A 16,017-nucleotide genomic window follows, 5' to 3' on the forward strand; every position below is an offset into this window, starting at 1 on the left:
CTGGAATGTCTTGTTTTCTCCATTGATAGTGAACGATAGCTTGGCGGGGTATAGTAGTTTGGGTTTGCATCCATGGTCTCTCAGTTTCTGCAAGACATCTATCCAGGACCTTCTGGCTTTCATAGTTTCTATAGAGAAGTCAGGTGTAAGTCTGATCGGTTTACCTTTATAAGTTACTTGCCCTTTTTCCTTTGCAGCTCTTAATATTCTATCTTTAGCCTTAGTTACATTTTTGATGTTTTGAAAAAAACACACACACAACAAATGCGACTTAAAGAGTAAACAGTTTACTTTAGTTTATGCATTTAGAGGAGTAAGAGTTCATCATGATGGGTATGCATGGCAGTAAGCCACTGACATGGTTGCAGGAACAGAAAGTTGAGATGCTGGGGCCAGTGCCAGTGGTGGCCAGGTCCCACAGAGGAAATATGTAGTTGGTGAGGGAAGAATGAGCCAGGTTGGGAGAATCTTGCAGCCTGACTGACTAGCAGTCAGAGTCTTTCTTATTTATACAGAACTAAGTAAGCATGGATAGATTCATGTTGTTCCAAAACACAGATCATACCATTTCTGTTTTTGGACATGTGTTTCACTTTTTCTTACATATCTTTTAGTCATCTCAATAAACCGTACCATAATGGAATTATCTTTTATAATCATTTCCCCCTGAAGTACAATCATCATTGATAAAGTTGACTTTTATAACCATCTTTGCTCATTAATCCCATGACACAAATTTTAAGAATCTCAAGGCATATGACAGCCTGTTCTCAGGCTGGTAGCTTTTGTGGCTTCAAGGACACTAGATCTAAACAAAATTTCCAAGCCAGCCTGTGCAGATTGCCGTGTGCTAAGCAGTGTACTATTAACTCTTAATGATGAACATGGCCAAGAGAAAGTCTCAGACCAAAGCTGCTGAATTTATTATTCAAATTCTGGCATAATAAAATGTTTACATTTTATATCTTTATGGAATTTGTTTATATGTCTAATCCTACCCTTCTTTTGTTATTTGATCATATGACACCACAGTGGCTCTGAATGTCCTAACTTTTCTAAGAAAGGGAGGTCCCGATACCTCATCCTCTTTTTTTCATGTTTCCACTCCATACTTTGTTCATCGTTATAAGTCTCTATGTAGGGCAGATGTAACTTCAGCTAATCTAACTTTGCTGCTGTATATGCCACATAGTTTCCTGAGTGTATAGAGGGAAGAGGATTTTGATGTGATATGTGGTCAACTGCTGTAGCCCACCAAAACTTGTTGACCTTTTTAAGTTTACTTTTCTTTGATTATCTTGTTCCAGAGTAAGTATAAGGGCAGATGATTTTAAGAATATCTCATAGTGCCATATAGTCTCTGACTTATTTATGTGTGCCACAGCTTCCTAAGACACTGCCAAATCTCTGAAGTGACAGGCTTTCTCCAGAGTCACTTTTGTGAGCAATATCATTTGTATTCTTTATTTAAGTCTGTGGTCCATTCTGATTTAGTTGCTGTGAAAGGTATAAGGGACAAGAATCATTCATTATTTTAAAATTATCTCTTCCTATTGTAAACAGAGGCTGTGCTTTCATTTCCTGGCCACCCAGTCCTGAATAATCACAAAAAAACCTATACTAATTACAACACTATTTGGCCAATGGTCCAGATATATTCCTAGATAGCTCCTAAATCTTAAATTAACCCATTTCTATTAATCTGTGTATTGCCATGAGGCTGTGGCTTGCTAGTAAGGTTCTGGTGTTGTTCTACTTTGGCAGCTATGTGGCATCTGCCTCATTCTGCCCTTTTCTTTTTGCATTCCCCTTAGTTTTCCTGCCTAGCTATATTTTGCCTTGCCATATGAAAAGTAGCTATTTTTTTTATTAACCAATGGTATTAAAACATATCCACAGCATAAAAAGGGGATCCCACATAACCGAATTGCTTTCCTTTTGTTCCTCTGTCTTGGTCAGTTTCTATAGTTCTATTTCCGAACTCTCTGTTTGGTCCCTTTGATCTATTTCCCCATTCTTCGACTAGTATAAACTATTCTGGCTGCTGTAGATTTATAGTCAGTCTTGAACTCAGGTACTGAAAGTCCTTGAAATTTTTTTCTCCTTCAATATTGCATTCCTCATTCTGGGTCATTTGTCTCTCACATAAACTATAAAGGTACTTCATTAATATCTACTAAATTATTTGCTGGGCTCAATTGACAATTTATTAACTATGTGTGTGTGTTTGAAACTGAGAAGACCTGACATGTCCACACTCAGTTTTTCTGTAAACACAAATGGAGAATAGCTACTATTTGCTTTGTAAATTTTCTTCCATTCAAAATTTGAGTAATGAAGGCCTTATATAATGAGAAATGAAGTATTCATACTATTTCTATCCTCATACAGACTAGGGGAATTTGATACAATATTTTTCTTAGCTATTCAGATGACTTCACAAATGAAATTGTCTGTACCTGGTTTCTTCTATTTTGAAAGTATATTGGCTAGTAAATCAACTTTTTAGAAAGATACAGGCTGGCTTAGATTTTTGATTTGTCTTATAGATTGTGTTTTTCAAAGAATAGGTGCAAGTCAACTATATTATTAAAATTGTAGGCACAGTGTTCATACTTGTTTACAGTATCCCTTTTAGTTCTCTAAATGCCCATGTTATTTGTAGTAATGGCTCTTCTACCCCCATGATAACTGTAGTGATGGTTCTTCAATCCCTCTGTGTAGTGATGGCTCTTCTATGGCCATGCTATCTGAGGTGATGGTTCTTTTATACTCATTATTTCTGTAGTGATGGTTCTTCTATGGCCGTGTTTTCTGTGGTGATGGCTCTTCTATGTCCATCCTGTATGTAGTGATGGATCTTCTATGCCCATGCTATCTGTATTGACGGTTCTTCTTTGCCAATCCTGTCTGTAGTGATAGCTCTTCTTTCGAAAATTAAATTGTATCTTTACACTTTTCTTCACAGTAAGACCAGTTACAATTTTACTATTTTGATTTCAAAAGAACTGGGTCTTGTTTTTGTTGATTTCTTCTATTGCTTAAAAACATGTGATGCTCTTGTAGAGGATGCATATTTGATTCACAGTACCCATATAGCAGCTTACAACCACCTTTAGCTCCAATTCTATGAGATCATATGACCTTGTCTGGCCTCATGGCACTACACATATGTGATACACACTCATGCAAGTAGATAAAATATTAATGCTCAAAACAAACTAGGTAAATAATTTTTAAAAGAAAAATTTTAATCACTTGGATTAAATTATAAAATCAATAGACTTTATGTTACTTTTATTTCTTCCTTAGTTACTTTCTATCTAGATCTGTGCTTAGAATATATAAGCATTCCCTCTTTTTAAATGACTTCTTTTGACATCTTGCAAAGCATGTTTACTGGCAACTAATTTACTAAATTGTTGTTTGTCTGAAAAACTATTTCTTGAAGGTGAAAATGATATGGTGAATGAGATATGTGTGGTAAGGTTTTAGTGGACTTTGATTATTGACTGTAGCATTTCTCAGTTGCTGTCTCATTGTTTTGCTCTCTCAACATATAGGTGGTACAGGCTGATAACTGTGAACTAGAGTTGGGTGCTTGCCTCCTATCACATAGACTTGGCTACGGCTCAGCATTCACTCATTTGTTCATCTCTTCATGAAGCTTTGCTCTAAGAAAGTTTCTTTTCAAATCAAGTCCTATTAAGAACAAAAAGATAAGTTTAGTGCTGCACATAGCATTCTCATTATTTAGGAGTCAGTGTGGGAAGACTGTAAGTTCAAGGTCAGCCTGGGCTACATAACAAAACTCTCTCTCTCTCAAAAGTCCACAAATAAACAAATAAAACCACACTGGATACTGTATATTTCAAAATGATCTTTTCTTTCCCCATTCAAGTATTTTCCTCCAAGGTTTGCTAAAGGTTTGAAACTTGTAAAAATTCATAGAGAGAATAACTTCATAACAAGATGAGTCTTTGACTGCACATTCTCTTAGATTCAGCAAGGATGTAAAAAGGATAGGGTCTGGAAGATAATGCAGAGAATTTCTAACCAGAGCCACATTCATAGCTGTGCATTCAGCAATTCAATTACAGTTGTGGTTGTCTTTTCTGCTACTAATTCTTATTTGTCTGGAGCTGTTGACTGAGGTTTCTGTCCTGCTCTGTTCCTGAAATCATTAAATTCCAAAGAAATCACACAGAGGTCTACATTAGTTATAAACTGATTGGCCCATTAGCTCAGGCTTTTTATTAATTCTGATATCTTATATTAACCCATTATTCTTGTCTATGTTAGTCATATGGCTCGATACCTTTTTCACATCTTGCTTCTTCTTGGCAGGACCCAGAACTGCAGAGGAATCGGCTTCCTTCTTTCCAGAATTTTCTTGTTCTCCTTTCACCTGCCTCTACTTCTTGTCTGGTTGTCCTGCCTATACTTCCTGCCTGGCTATTGGCCAACCAGCATTTATTTAAAATATAATTGATAGAATACAGACCATGGTCCCACACCACTTCCCCCTCTTTTTTTAAACAAAGGAAAATTGGGTTTCTACTTTTACAAATGGTAGGTCTCAATTTTTCTGACCCTTCTCTCCAATTCCAGAGAAGGAAATGGTTTGCTGCATATTCTCATATCTTGGCAATCCAAGAAAAGTTAATTTTTCAGTTCTCTTCCTTATTTTAAGGATAGGATGGCAACTTCTTCCTATTGATGCATAATCCTAATGTCTCATTCCCCAATATTTTACAGTTAGGTTCACTGTGAACATCTTGTCAATCCAAGACATATCCTTAAATTTTTATTATTATTTCCTTAGTGTACAAACAAGCATCTTATTTCTACATATGTGAATACTTTCTTAGTCACCTTTTGCTAAATTTAATTATAAATTTGTTGTAATAGTTGGTGTCTTCCTTTTGAAAATTTCTAAAATTTTCTGATCTGCTGTTATAGCATTAATCATCTATTTGAAAAATTGCATGCTTTGACATTTTAGATGCAGAATTCTATGCTCAAGAGATAAACCTTGTTACTAGTGATTCTTAGCAACATGTGCAATGCAGGATCTACTGGAGTTGGGAGAGATGTGATAAGATTTTCTTTTATGTAGGTAAATCTATTAATTTTCTAAATGTTTTGAAGCTACTGAAATAATTATGGGTGTTTTTTGCTGTAGGCCTCTCATTGGGGGAATATTAGTCAGAAACCCATTTTGGGACATCATATGTCAGGGTCTAGTCTTGACGGGGTTCATATCTTCCAGGGGTAGGAGCATGTTGATTAGAAATATTAGACAGAATGAATAGAGATACAGAATAGAATCTGGATGGCGATTCACTCAATACTGAATACTGAATAAAAAAACATTTATTTTCCATATGCTTATATACCCCAACCCAAAGAGGGGGTAAGAAGGTAAAAGACTGGTTTAACATTATACAAAGAAGAAACAGAGCAATTTACTCTTTAATACCTAAAGCATCAAGCCACTATACTCCTGCGTTAAGTATTCTGTTGTTTAGGCAGGACATGTATCAACCACAACTTAGGCTAAACATCCTGTAAGAAGTCACTCCCTAGGTCAAACCCCTTTTCATATCCTTGATGGAGCAGGAATAGGCATGAACTCTCTGACCTTTGGTCAAAGTGGAACAGATGCACCTCTGTGGGCCATCTTAATACCCAAAACACCAAAGTAATTACACCCTAGGACAAGGTATCTTGTTAATAGTTACACCTTAAATCAAACCTTTCATCAATAACCACAAAGGAGCAGGAATAGGCCTGAACTCTCTGACCTTTAGGCAAGGTGGAACAGACTTCTGTGGGCTCCCACAATTTTTATTTTCTAGGCTTGTATATGTGTACTAATAAATAGATTTCTTCTCTGCCCTAATGATGATTTGTAAGTCTGTTTAGCTTGCATATCTTCTAGAATTTTTAGAAATATTCAAATTATTTACTTTTATGTTTATAAATATTTTGTTTGTCTATATATCTGAGCACCACATGCATACAGTGCCTCAGGAAGCCATTGCATCTCCCAGAACTGGAGTTAGATTGTTGTAAGTCACCATGTGGGTGCTAGAAACTGAACACAGAACCCCGAGTAGAGCAGCTAGTGCTCTTAAATGCTGAGCCATCTCTCAATTCTGCTGCAAGAACTTTTGGTAATTCTATTTTTATACTCTTTAATAATCACAAAGTCATATAACACTTCTGAGTATCTCTTGGGAAAACTTGACTTTCAGCTTTGTCATCCAAAGCATGGTTTTCCACTTTTACTTACTTTATAGGATAATAGAATTAGTTAAGTTTTTGTATAAATTAACTAGGGACTTTTTTCAGGGTAAAGACAAAGATTTCATAGAAGGCAAAAAACTTTAGTCACCAGTCAGCTATAGGCTGGTCTTTCTACATACTTCCAAATAAGCTTTAGTCAGAGTTTCCTGTATTTGTGAGGAACAAGCCTCTCTAAAAGCATAGGAGTGTGGAGAGTGTTGGGTCTAGAAGAAAAATCCCAAACCTCATGATCACAAATCTTTCTTCAGCTGTTCTGCTGAGCAGGACCCTAAGATGTTGGCATTTTATCCTATAATGTTATGACCCTCAACTCTTAGCAGCCCAATAGTTGTCATTAACCTCACACTGAGTAGCAGAGATAGACATGAATTATACATCTGTATTAATACTAGTCAAAATACTAAGTAGCCATGCCTATTAATGGACCGATGTGAAGTTATTAGAAGAGAAAGCCAAGACCAAATTCACAGGCCCGGAGTCTAGGGATGAAGGGAAATGTGAAGACAGGCTTATGTAGATTTGATTGAGCAGGTCTCTGGTTACTAAGATTTTCCATATGAGTCAAAAAAGTAATAACTCATGCTCAGGTCAAGCATGTTGGCACACGTCTGACATCTTAGCAAGTGACAGACAGAGGCAGGACAACTCTAGATACATGGCCAACATAGTCTGTACAATGAGGCCTTGTCATTATATGTGTGTTTTTTTCAAATCTGCAAATCTAGTATAATTTTAAACATTACATTAAAATTATTATATTAAGGAAACAATTTATAACCAAAAATTCACATTGTAAGTAAAGCTCTTAACTGTAGGAGGACTGGGAGACAGCTCAGGAAGAAAGGATCTGTTGAGTAAATTTGTTGCTACTATGCCTGAGTCTAATCAAATCACAGGAGGTACATATGTGTAGAATAAGGAGAAAAGGGACTCCAGCAGGTTGTCCTCTGAATTCTACACGCACTATGGCATATATGTACCAACATAAACACAACAAATAAATAATAACAAAATTAAAATATAACACAAAAGCATCGAGAGTTGATGGCATGGGTATTGGTTAGAATTTCACTGAAGGATAAGGATTATGTCCAAGAACACATCAAACGTAGGTGTAACTCATCAAATAAAGTGTCTGGAAAGTAAAAGTTAGAAATTTTGTGGGAAATGCTCCAGGCATTAAAGATCTTTATTTGGTTACTTTCAAAACACCCCTACCAAAACTCTGTAGGGTCAGATCTGCCTGCAAGATCCCTCTCTTTCCCTGATTTCTTATACCAACACTCCACAGGCAACTTTGGAGAGCAGGACTACAGAACAAGATCTGCCCTTGCCTGTCTCTATATTACCTTGGTTTCCCTCTGTAACATTCTTACAACTTATTCATGATTATTTATTCTATTTAACTATGAGCTCAGCTTAGCAAATAGTTCCTTGCTCATCTTCATTATGGCTCTCAAAATTGACCTATAATATTTTCTCTTGTAAGACATATTATTTGTAAACTTTTTATTTATTGTATATGCATGTATGCAAGATATACATGCTGTGTGTGTGTGTGTGTGTGTGTGTGTGTGTGTGTGTGTATGCCTGTTTGTGTGCCTATGTGCTAAGGAGTTCATGTCATGCTACACATATGAATGCAAGAGGAAAATATGAAGAAGTTGGCTCTTGCCTTCCTGGAGATTGATCTGAGACCATGAGGTTTGGAAGGAAGTACCTTTGCCTGCTGAACCATATCACATCTTTATGTTACATTTAAAATATGCACTGGCCTCCTGATGCGAGGCTTCTTTGTACCTTCCCACATTATCTCTTCCTCCCTCCTTTCCTCCTTCCATCCTTCTTTCTGTCTCTTTCTCTCTCCCTCCCTTCCTATCACCCCCCCCTCTGCTTTTCAACAGCCCCATACTCTTCAGTGGCCCAGAAACTTTCACCTGCTGCCTGTTTCACCCTAAATGCTGTTTCTTCTTTAATGGGTGAATTTCTTTGAGCTCCTAATATTTATTTCATAAATTAATGGCTACATCTATAAACGCTTCACTTGGGAGGGTTTATAGATGTAGCCACTTTTTTCCTGAGTATTTCATAACATAGATTTATGGTGGTGTTAGGACTCAGTCCTCATTACACTGTTTGCCTCTGACTCTTTGTCCTCAGGTGATTTTAATTTTCTTAGGGGATTTCATAGTTTATTTTTAGTGTCCATGACCCTTTGAACCATTCTTGACACTGAAGTTGAGCAAAGCAAGTGCCTTATCGTAATTGCAGTCACTGTTTGTTAAGCAAATCAATTATAACCCAGAAAAGGCTACTGAGTCCTTCAAAACTACACAGGGGACTCAGTTGAACCTGGAGCTGTCACCTGATGTCAAGCTCAGATCCATGGCAAAAATAAATAAACCCTTGCCAGGATCACAGGTAAATATAGACTTTAACTCCTCTTGGTTCTGTCAGGTCTAGTTTAAGATCTACTGTGCTGGAAAGGGGACTAACTGCTCTTCCAGAGGACCCAGGTTCAGTTCTCAGCATGCACAAGTCCATTTATAATCATCAGTAACTCTAGTTCCAAGGGATTCTATACCCTCTTCTGGTGCTCATGGGCATGCATGCACTTGGCACACTGACATATGTATGCAAAGAAAATACGGATTCACAAACAGTAAAATATTCATTAAAAAATTAAAATCTACTGAATGACCGTGAGCCAATGGACTTACAGCAGAGATTTCAGCCATAGAAAAAAAATTAAAGAGTGAGGACAGGGAAAGATTGAATCTTTAAAACTTATATAATTATTACTTCTCAAAGAGATGTGGGAGAAATGTACAGGCCATTAGGAATCATTAAATGCATATTTATTAAATTCTGAGAATGATATTATATATCATCCTTTTCCTGAACATAAGCACAGTTTTTTTCTGGACAGATGAGCATAATAGACATTTAAAGAAATCATTAATTAATTAACGAATGTGCATATATGTGCCTAAGTGTATATCTGTGCTTCATGTGCCTGTAGGCTTTCTGAAATTAGTGTTGCTATTGAATTCTAATTTTAAGTTATAGTGATCTGATAAGATACATGGGGTAATTCCAATTTTTTTATCTGTTGATGTTTGTTTTGTTTCTTAAATGTGGTCAATTTTTGAGATGGTTCCATGAGGTGCTGAGAAGAAGGTATATTCTTTTGTTTTTGGATGGTATGTTCTATAGATGTCTGTCAAGTCCATTTGAGCCTTAACATGTGTTAGTTCCCTTATTTCTCTGTTAATTTTTTGTCTGACAGACCTGTCCAGTGGGGAGAGTGGAGTGTTGAAGTTTCCCACTATTTGTGTGGGGTATACTGTGTGATTTAAGATTTAGAAGTGTTTCTTTTACATATGAGGGTACCCTTATATTCGGGGCATGGATGGTCAGTATTGAGATTTCCTCTTGATGAATTTTTTCTGTGACTAATATGAAATGTCCTTCTTTGTCTCTTTTGATTGATTTTAATTTGAAGTCTATTTTTTAGATATTAGGGTAGCTACACCATTTTGTTTCTTATGTCCATTTGATCGGAATTTTTTTCTCAACCCTTTATTCTGAGGCTATGTCTGTTTTTGAGGTCGAAGTGTGTTTTTTTTTTTTGTATGCAGCAGAAGGATAGATTCTGTTTTCATGTCCAATCTGTTAACCTGTGTCTCTTTTTGTCGTTTTTTTTTTAAAAATTATTATTTAATTAAAAATTTCCACCTCATCTCATTTCCCTCCCGCTCCCCCCATCCCCCTTCCTTTCCCTCTCCAGTCCAAAGAGCAATCGGGGTTCCCTGCCCTGTGGGAAGTCCAAGGTCCTGCCCCCTCCATCTAAGACTAGGAAGGTGAGCATCCAAACAGATTAGGCTCCCACAAAGTCATTACATGCAGTAGGATCAAAACCCAGTGCCATTGTCCTTGGCTTCTCAGTCAGCCCTCCTTGTCAGCCATGTTCAGGGAGTCCGGTTTGATCACATGCTCCATCATCCAGCTGACCTTGTAGATCATCCATCATCCAGCTCCCAGTAGATCAGCCCCACGTCTCAGTGTTTGGGCGCACCCCGCGGTCCTGACTTCCTTTCTCATGTTCTCCCTCCTTCTGCTCCTCATTTGGACCCTAGGAGCTCAGTCCAGGTTCCAGTGTGAGTCTCTGTCTCTAGTTTCGTCCATCTCCAGATGAAGTTTCTATGGTGATATGTAAGATATTCATCAGTATGGCTATAGAATAGGGCCATTTCAGGCTCCCTCTCCTCAGCTGCCCAAGGATTCTAGCCATAAATAAAGGAAATTGAGCCTATAATATGAGATTCTAGAGAAGCTAAATAAAAAGGTGATCCCAAAGAAAGATATAAAGTTATCCTCCTGATAACTGGAAGGAGATAACTGGAAGGAGACAAGATGGCCAGGCAGAAATTGGAAACTTGGGGGTGGGGATGGGGTGGGGGTAAGGGGAATTGGGGAGAAAAAAGTGAGAAGGGGAGAATGGGGAGAGCTTGGGGGAATGGGACGGTTGGGATGGAGGCAGGGTGGATATGGGAGTAGGGAAGTATATATCTTAATTAAGGGAGCCATGTTAGGGTCGGCGAGAGACTTGACTTTAGAGGTGTTCCCAGGTGTCCATGGAGATGTCATCCCATTATTTCTGAAATAGTGTGCTTTTACTTCCATTTGTTTCTAGGCATTTTCCAAAATATTCTTCATGACCCATTAGTTGTTTCCAAATGTGTGGTTTAAGTCACATATGTGTGCTTTTTTTTTTTTTTGTCTTTATTCTGCTCTTGCTTTTTTTTTAAAACCTATCTTGGTAGAAAAAATAGTTCATATATTTTAATCTTTTAAAAATTGCTTTTGGCTGGGAGATAACTCAGTCAGTAAAACATTTCTATTAGGAGACCTATGTTTGAATTCTAGAACTCATGCAAAGAGAATGGTGTGGCAGTGTGCTCTTTTAATCCCAGAGTGATCAGGTTGAGGCAGACTTCCCTGTACTCTCTTGTCAGTTTTCCTAGAATACCCGATAAGCTTCAGGTCTATGTGAGACCCCATTTCACACACACACAAAAGTAGACAATAGCTCAGAAGTAACACTCGAATAAGGGGGTGTGGCCTTGTTAGAGGAGGTGTGTCATTAGGAGAGGGTTTTGAAGTTTCAAAAAGTCCATGCCATTTCCACATGGTACTCTCACAGCCTCCTGGTTATTGTCTCGACATATGGGTGCTCAGTTACTGCTCCAGAACCATCTCTTCCTTCCTGCAGTTCCTGCAGTCATGTTCCCCACCATGATGATTATGGACTAACTTTCTAAAATTGTCAATAAGCCTTAAATTAAATTATTTCCTTTATAAGTTGCCATTTATCATGTTAACTCAACATGACAATAGAAACGTAGGTCAAACAGCATCTTACATTAAATGTTAGTCATTGTTGTTCTCTGCACCACCCCCACTAATTTCTAAGATTTCCATTTACATCCAGCTTCCCCAAAACATGGCTTTGAAAGTACCCTGCCCCATCCCTAGATTTGGAATGTACTGCAAATAAGATTAAGCTAAAAGTGATACCCTACAGAGATTAGAAATCAGTTTATGATCTCTCAGTTGTAACCAGACATTTCTCTCCTGCCAGACATTGCAACATTGGGGTTTCCTTCTTTGGTCTATGGGCTTAACATGTCTGGTCTGAAAGACTTTTTTTTCTGTGAAGCAGGGAATTTTGTCTTGGAAAAGTTCATCAGTTATCTTTGTGTCCTGATGGTTCAGTTTGGGCAGTAACTGTCAGCAATTTGAGGCAAGGGCAATTTCTTTGCCCATAGGGCTAGCTTTTGCCATGAAGAAAACAAACTCTATGTGGAGTTTCTATGATGCCCCTCATTTTCTCTAAATATATTTAAGATTAATTTGTCATTGTTTAGGGAGGTTAGTTACAAGTTGTTATTGGTAATGATCAGGAAAAAAGCAAAATAATGGAGATTATATCCTGGGATCCCATTCTAAAAAGAAAAAGGGAGTATATGGAAATAGGATAAAAGTATAGATTTTTGAATCTACTTTAATCCAAAAACAACTATTAATCTTAAATATTTTACATCAGTATGGATTTTGATGTATTGATAGAAATTTAAAGTTAGTTTTGCTATATTGTATGCATATTTCTACTTTTTTTAAAGGTATTAAGTTTATGCCACTCATTTAAATGTAATGTATAATTAAGAAATACATATTAATAGTCATCTATAATAGTAAAACTTAGAGTCATGTTAATTGTTTTCAAGTCATACACAGATATATTTAGAGAGATGGTCTTTAAATACTTCAAAGACCTATGGAATATGACATTTAAAATGTTTAACAACCTAAGCCTTTTTATTATAATGAGACACATCTGCTGCTAGTAGCACGAATCTACTCCAGAGACTGCCTAACTTTGACAGAACAGTTTTTCAAAGTTCCCTACTTCACAGGAAAGTCTGTGAGACATGCTAGGCCTGTAGGCCAGAGTTAAATTCCCCAGTGTTGCAGAGGAACTTTGTATAACTGTCCAACTAACTTGAAGTCCCTGTTATTATGTAACATTTTACTCTTCTGGAATCTTTGGTGGAGTGAGTTGAAGACTAGATATTTTTGGTTTTCTTCAGTTGTGTGAAAAGATAAATTAGATACAAAACTTTAAATTCACAGACAGAAGACAGATAACTAAGTATTGCCTCTAGATTTGCCAAATGCAAACGGATTAGATATTGTTACTGTACTTCTTAATAACTTTTTGTTGTATATAATCTTACTATGTTAAGTCCTTATTTTTTAATTAGATGAAAAGTGAGAAATATTGTGGGATAATCCTCTTGTACACTGTAAAGATTTGCCAGTTGAACTAGTTTAACAAAGCATTGGTTTGCCAGTAGCCGGGCAGGAAGTATAGACAGTGTGACCCATCTATGGATGATGGGAAGGAGAAGGGTGGAGTTAGGAGTCTCCAGGCAGATGCAGAGGGATCAAGAGATGAAAATTTTATGTTAATAATGGTACCACCACATGGCAAAGCATAACTAGAAATATGGGCTGATTTAAATGTAGTTTGCTAATAACAAGCCTGAACTATCAACCAGAATTTATAAATAATATTAAACTTTTGAGTGTTTATTTGGGAATGGGAAGTTGGGACAGGAAATGTTCATTTACAATGTTAACTTTGCTGCTGTAATGATAATCAAGTTAGGAAGTTATGTCAGTTATGTGTTTATACAATGATAACATGAAAAGAGCTAAGGGAATGCCAAACGCTACCGGGGAAAGACTGATAGGCTGTCCTCAATAAAATAGAAATAAATAAAATAGAAAAACAGAAAAACAATATTCGTAAGGAAAGTAGAAAAGTATTTGAGTTCCAGAAACAGTATATCCTGCTTTGATTAACCTTCCCCATTTGCTTTTCCTTAGATGTTTTTGGCAGCCCTCTCACTCAGCTATATATGCAAGGCACTAAATGCAATCGTTATGAAAAGTTCTATCACGCAAATAGAAAGGAGATTTGACATACCATCTTCCACTTCTGGTTTGATTGATGGAGGATTTGAAATTGGTAATGTTTATTTCTATTTTACTAACCATACTTAAAGAGGAAAAATATAGTACAGACATGTTCTGTGCCCAAGCCTCTCAAGCAGGGATAACTCTGTTCTTTCTCCAAAATATAGCAATATCTGGAGTCATTTTTGTTGTCATATCTTGGGAAGCAATGACACTCATGATGTGTAGGAGTTAACATCAGTTATATCACTAAAAATGGTACAAACTGATTGCTAGTCAACGATGGAAAGAGGATTTTGGAAGATCGACTCTACACAGATACATTGCTTTTCTACTAACTCCTATCCTAGTACTATCCAGGCCTGACCTTGCTCAGCTTCCGGGATCAGATGAGACCAAGCTTGTTCAGGGTGGTATGGCTGTAGACTCATATGAACTCCTATGAGACTCCATCTTCCCTCCCTCAAGAAGACCACACATGAAGAAAAGTTGAGAGAGCTATAGTATCTTTGATTTATGGAACAAAGAACAGCTTGGGAATACTAATATTTGTTGGATTTTTGCTTTTTAAATCTTGTAGGGGTGGTGAGGGTAACTTTGCAGCATTAAGGATGTTACTTTTATCTTCATTTTGACTTTAATATCTTTATTCATCACACTCAAGCTTCATTTAATTACTCAAAGGGATTCTTATCTTATGAAGCAGCAGAAGCTTAATGCCTCTGCTCCTTTTCTGTTAAGTTTGTTCATTTATTTCATAACTCAGCTGTAGTTTCTTCCTCCTCCTTTCCTCCCATTCCCTATGCTCACCTCCCTTCTGTACCTAACTCCCCAATATAGTCCTTCTTTTTTTCTGTTCAGAAAGGTGCAGGCCTCCAGTTGTTGTCAACAAAACATGGCATATCACGTTGAAGTCGGACTAAGCTTCTTTCCTCATATTAAGACCGATAAAGCAACCCAGTATAGGGAATAGGTTCCCAAATGTCTGCCAGAGGGTCCAAAAACAGGCTCTGCTCTCACCACTAGGAATCCCATAAGTAGACCAAGCTATTGTCATTGTCACACATATGTAGAAAGCTTAGGCTTAGGTGGGTTCCATCCTAACTTAACTGTCATCCAAGTGTCTGTGAACTCCTCTGATCCCAGGTTACTTGCCTATGTGGGTTCCCTTTTGATGACCTTGACTCCCTGGCTCATACAATCCTTACCCCCCTACTTCAACTGAATTCCCCGAGCTTGGTCTAGTTCTCCATTTCCCAACATCAAGCTAGACAATTTGCAGTCACCATGACATTTCAAATAGTTTTTCCTCTTAGAAATTTTACTAAAGCGCTTAATTAATTGACATTTTCCTCCCTGAGCTCTGCTCACCAACCTGTTTTCATTTCAAATGTATTTTTATCATTTGTTTATAATCATGCTCATGGTTTATTCTTTTATGATATTTTTGCCAGGAAATGCCATGACAAGTACATATTAAGACTTTAAAGAATGACAGGAATGTATAAAATCTGCATTAAGTAACGTTTTTCTCTCATATTAGGAAGACTTTTCTCCATTTGTTTTCATTTTAGTATAATCTAGTCTGCTTTAAGTTCCTCAAAAGGAAAAAAAATATGCTTTAACAATATTGCCATCCAATTTAAGTATGTTTTATTGTTTCCAAAACATATTCCATAGACTGGTGCAAAAATAAATAAATTCTCTTTTACATCCCAGAACTCAGTGTCCCCTATGAATTTTCATACAGGTCAGAAGAAATATGATAATATCTAGTTTAAAGTGACTTAGGTATTGATGACCATTCCAAAAATAGAATGTTGATATTCAAAACAAAACAAAGGACTAGGAAAATAATTCAGTGGTTAAGAATTCTTACTGCTTGTTCTGAGGACCCAAGTTTGGTTTACAAGACCCATATCTGGTGGCTCACAACTAACTGTAACTCTACCTCTATGGGATCTGACTCCCTCTTCTGGCCTCTGTGAGCACTGAACTCATGTGTACACACACACACATATACATAATTTTACAAAATTAAATAAATAAATCTTCAATAAATAAATGAAACAAATAAAATTGCCCCTGCATATTATAAATCCTATACTTTTCTATGGTCAGTTTAATTAGGGTGAATTTTCCCTCATCATTCAATCTGAG

The 16,017-nt window shown here is 36.9% G+C and overlaps 1 protein-coding gene across 1 annotated transcript in view; it reads left to right on the plus strand.

Annotated features, from left to right (window-relative positions):
• Slco1b3 (solute carrier organic anion transporter family member 1B3) overlaps positions 1-16,017 on the plus strand; it is a 69,055-nt gene that overhangs the window by 17,936 nt on the left and 35,102 nt on the right. Inside the window, exon 3 of the mRNA XM_005364558.1 lies at positions 13,768-13,909. Within this exon, the coding sequence (XP_005364615.1) occupies positions 13,768-13,909 (142 nt within the window). The remainder of the gene's footprint in view (positions 1-13,767; positions 13,910-16,017) is intronic.

Source organism: Microtus ochrogaster, assembly GCF_000317375.1.
Source record: "Microtus ochrogaster isolate Prairie Vole_2 chromosome 14 unlocalized genomic scaffold, MicOch1.0 chr14_random_2, whole genome shotgun sequence".
Lineage (NCBI taxonomy): Eukaryota > Metazoa > Chordata > Mammalia > Rodentia > Cricetidae > Microtus > Microtus ochrogaster.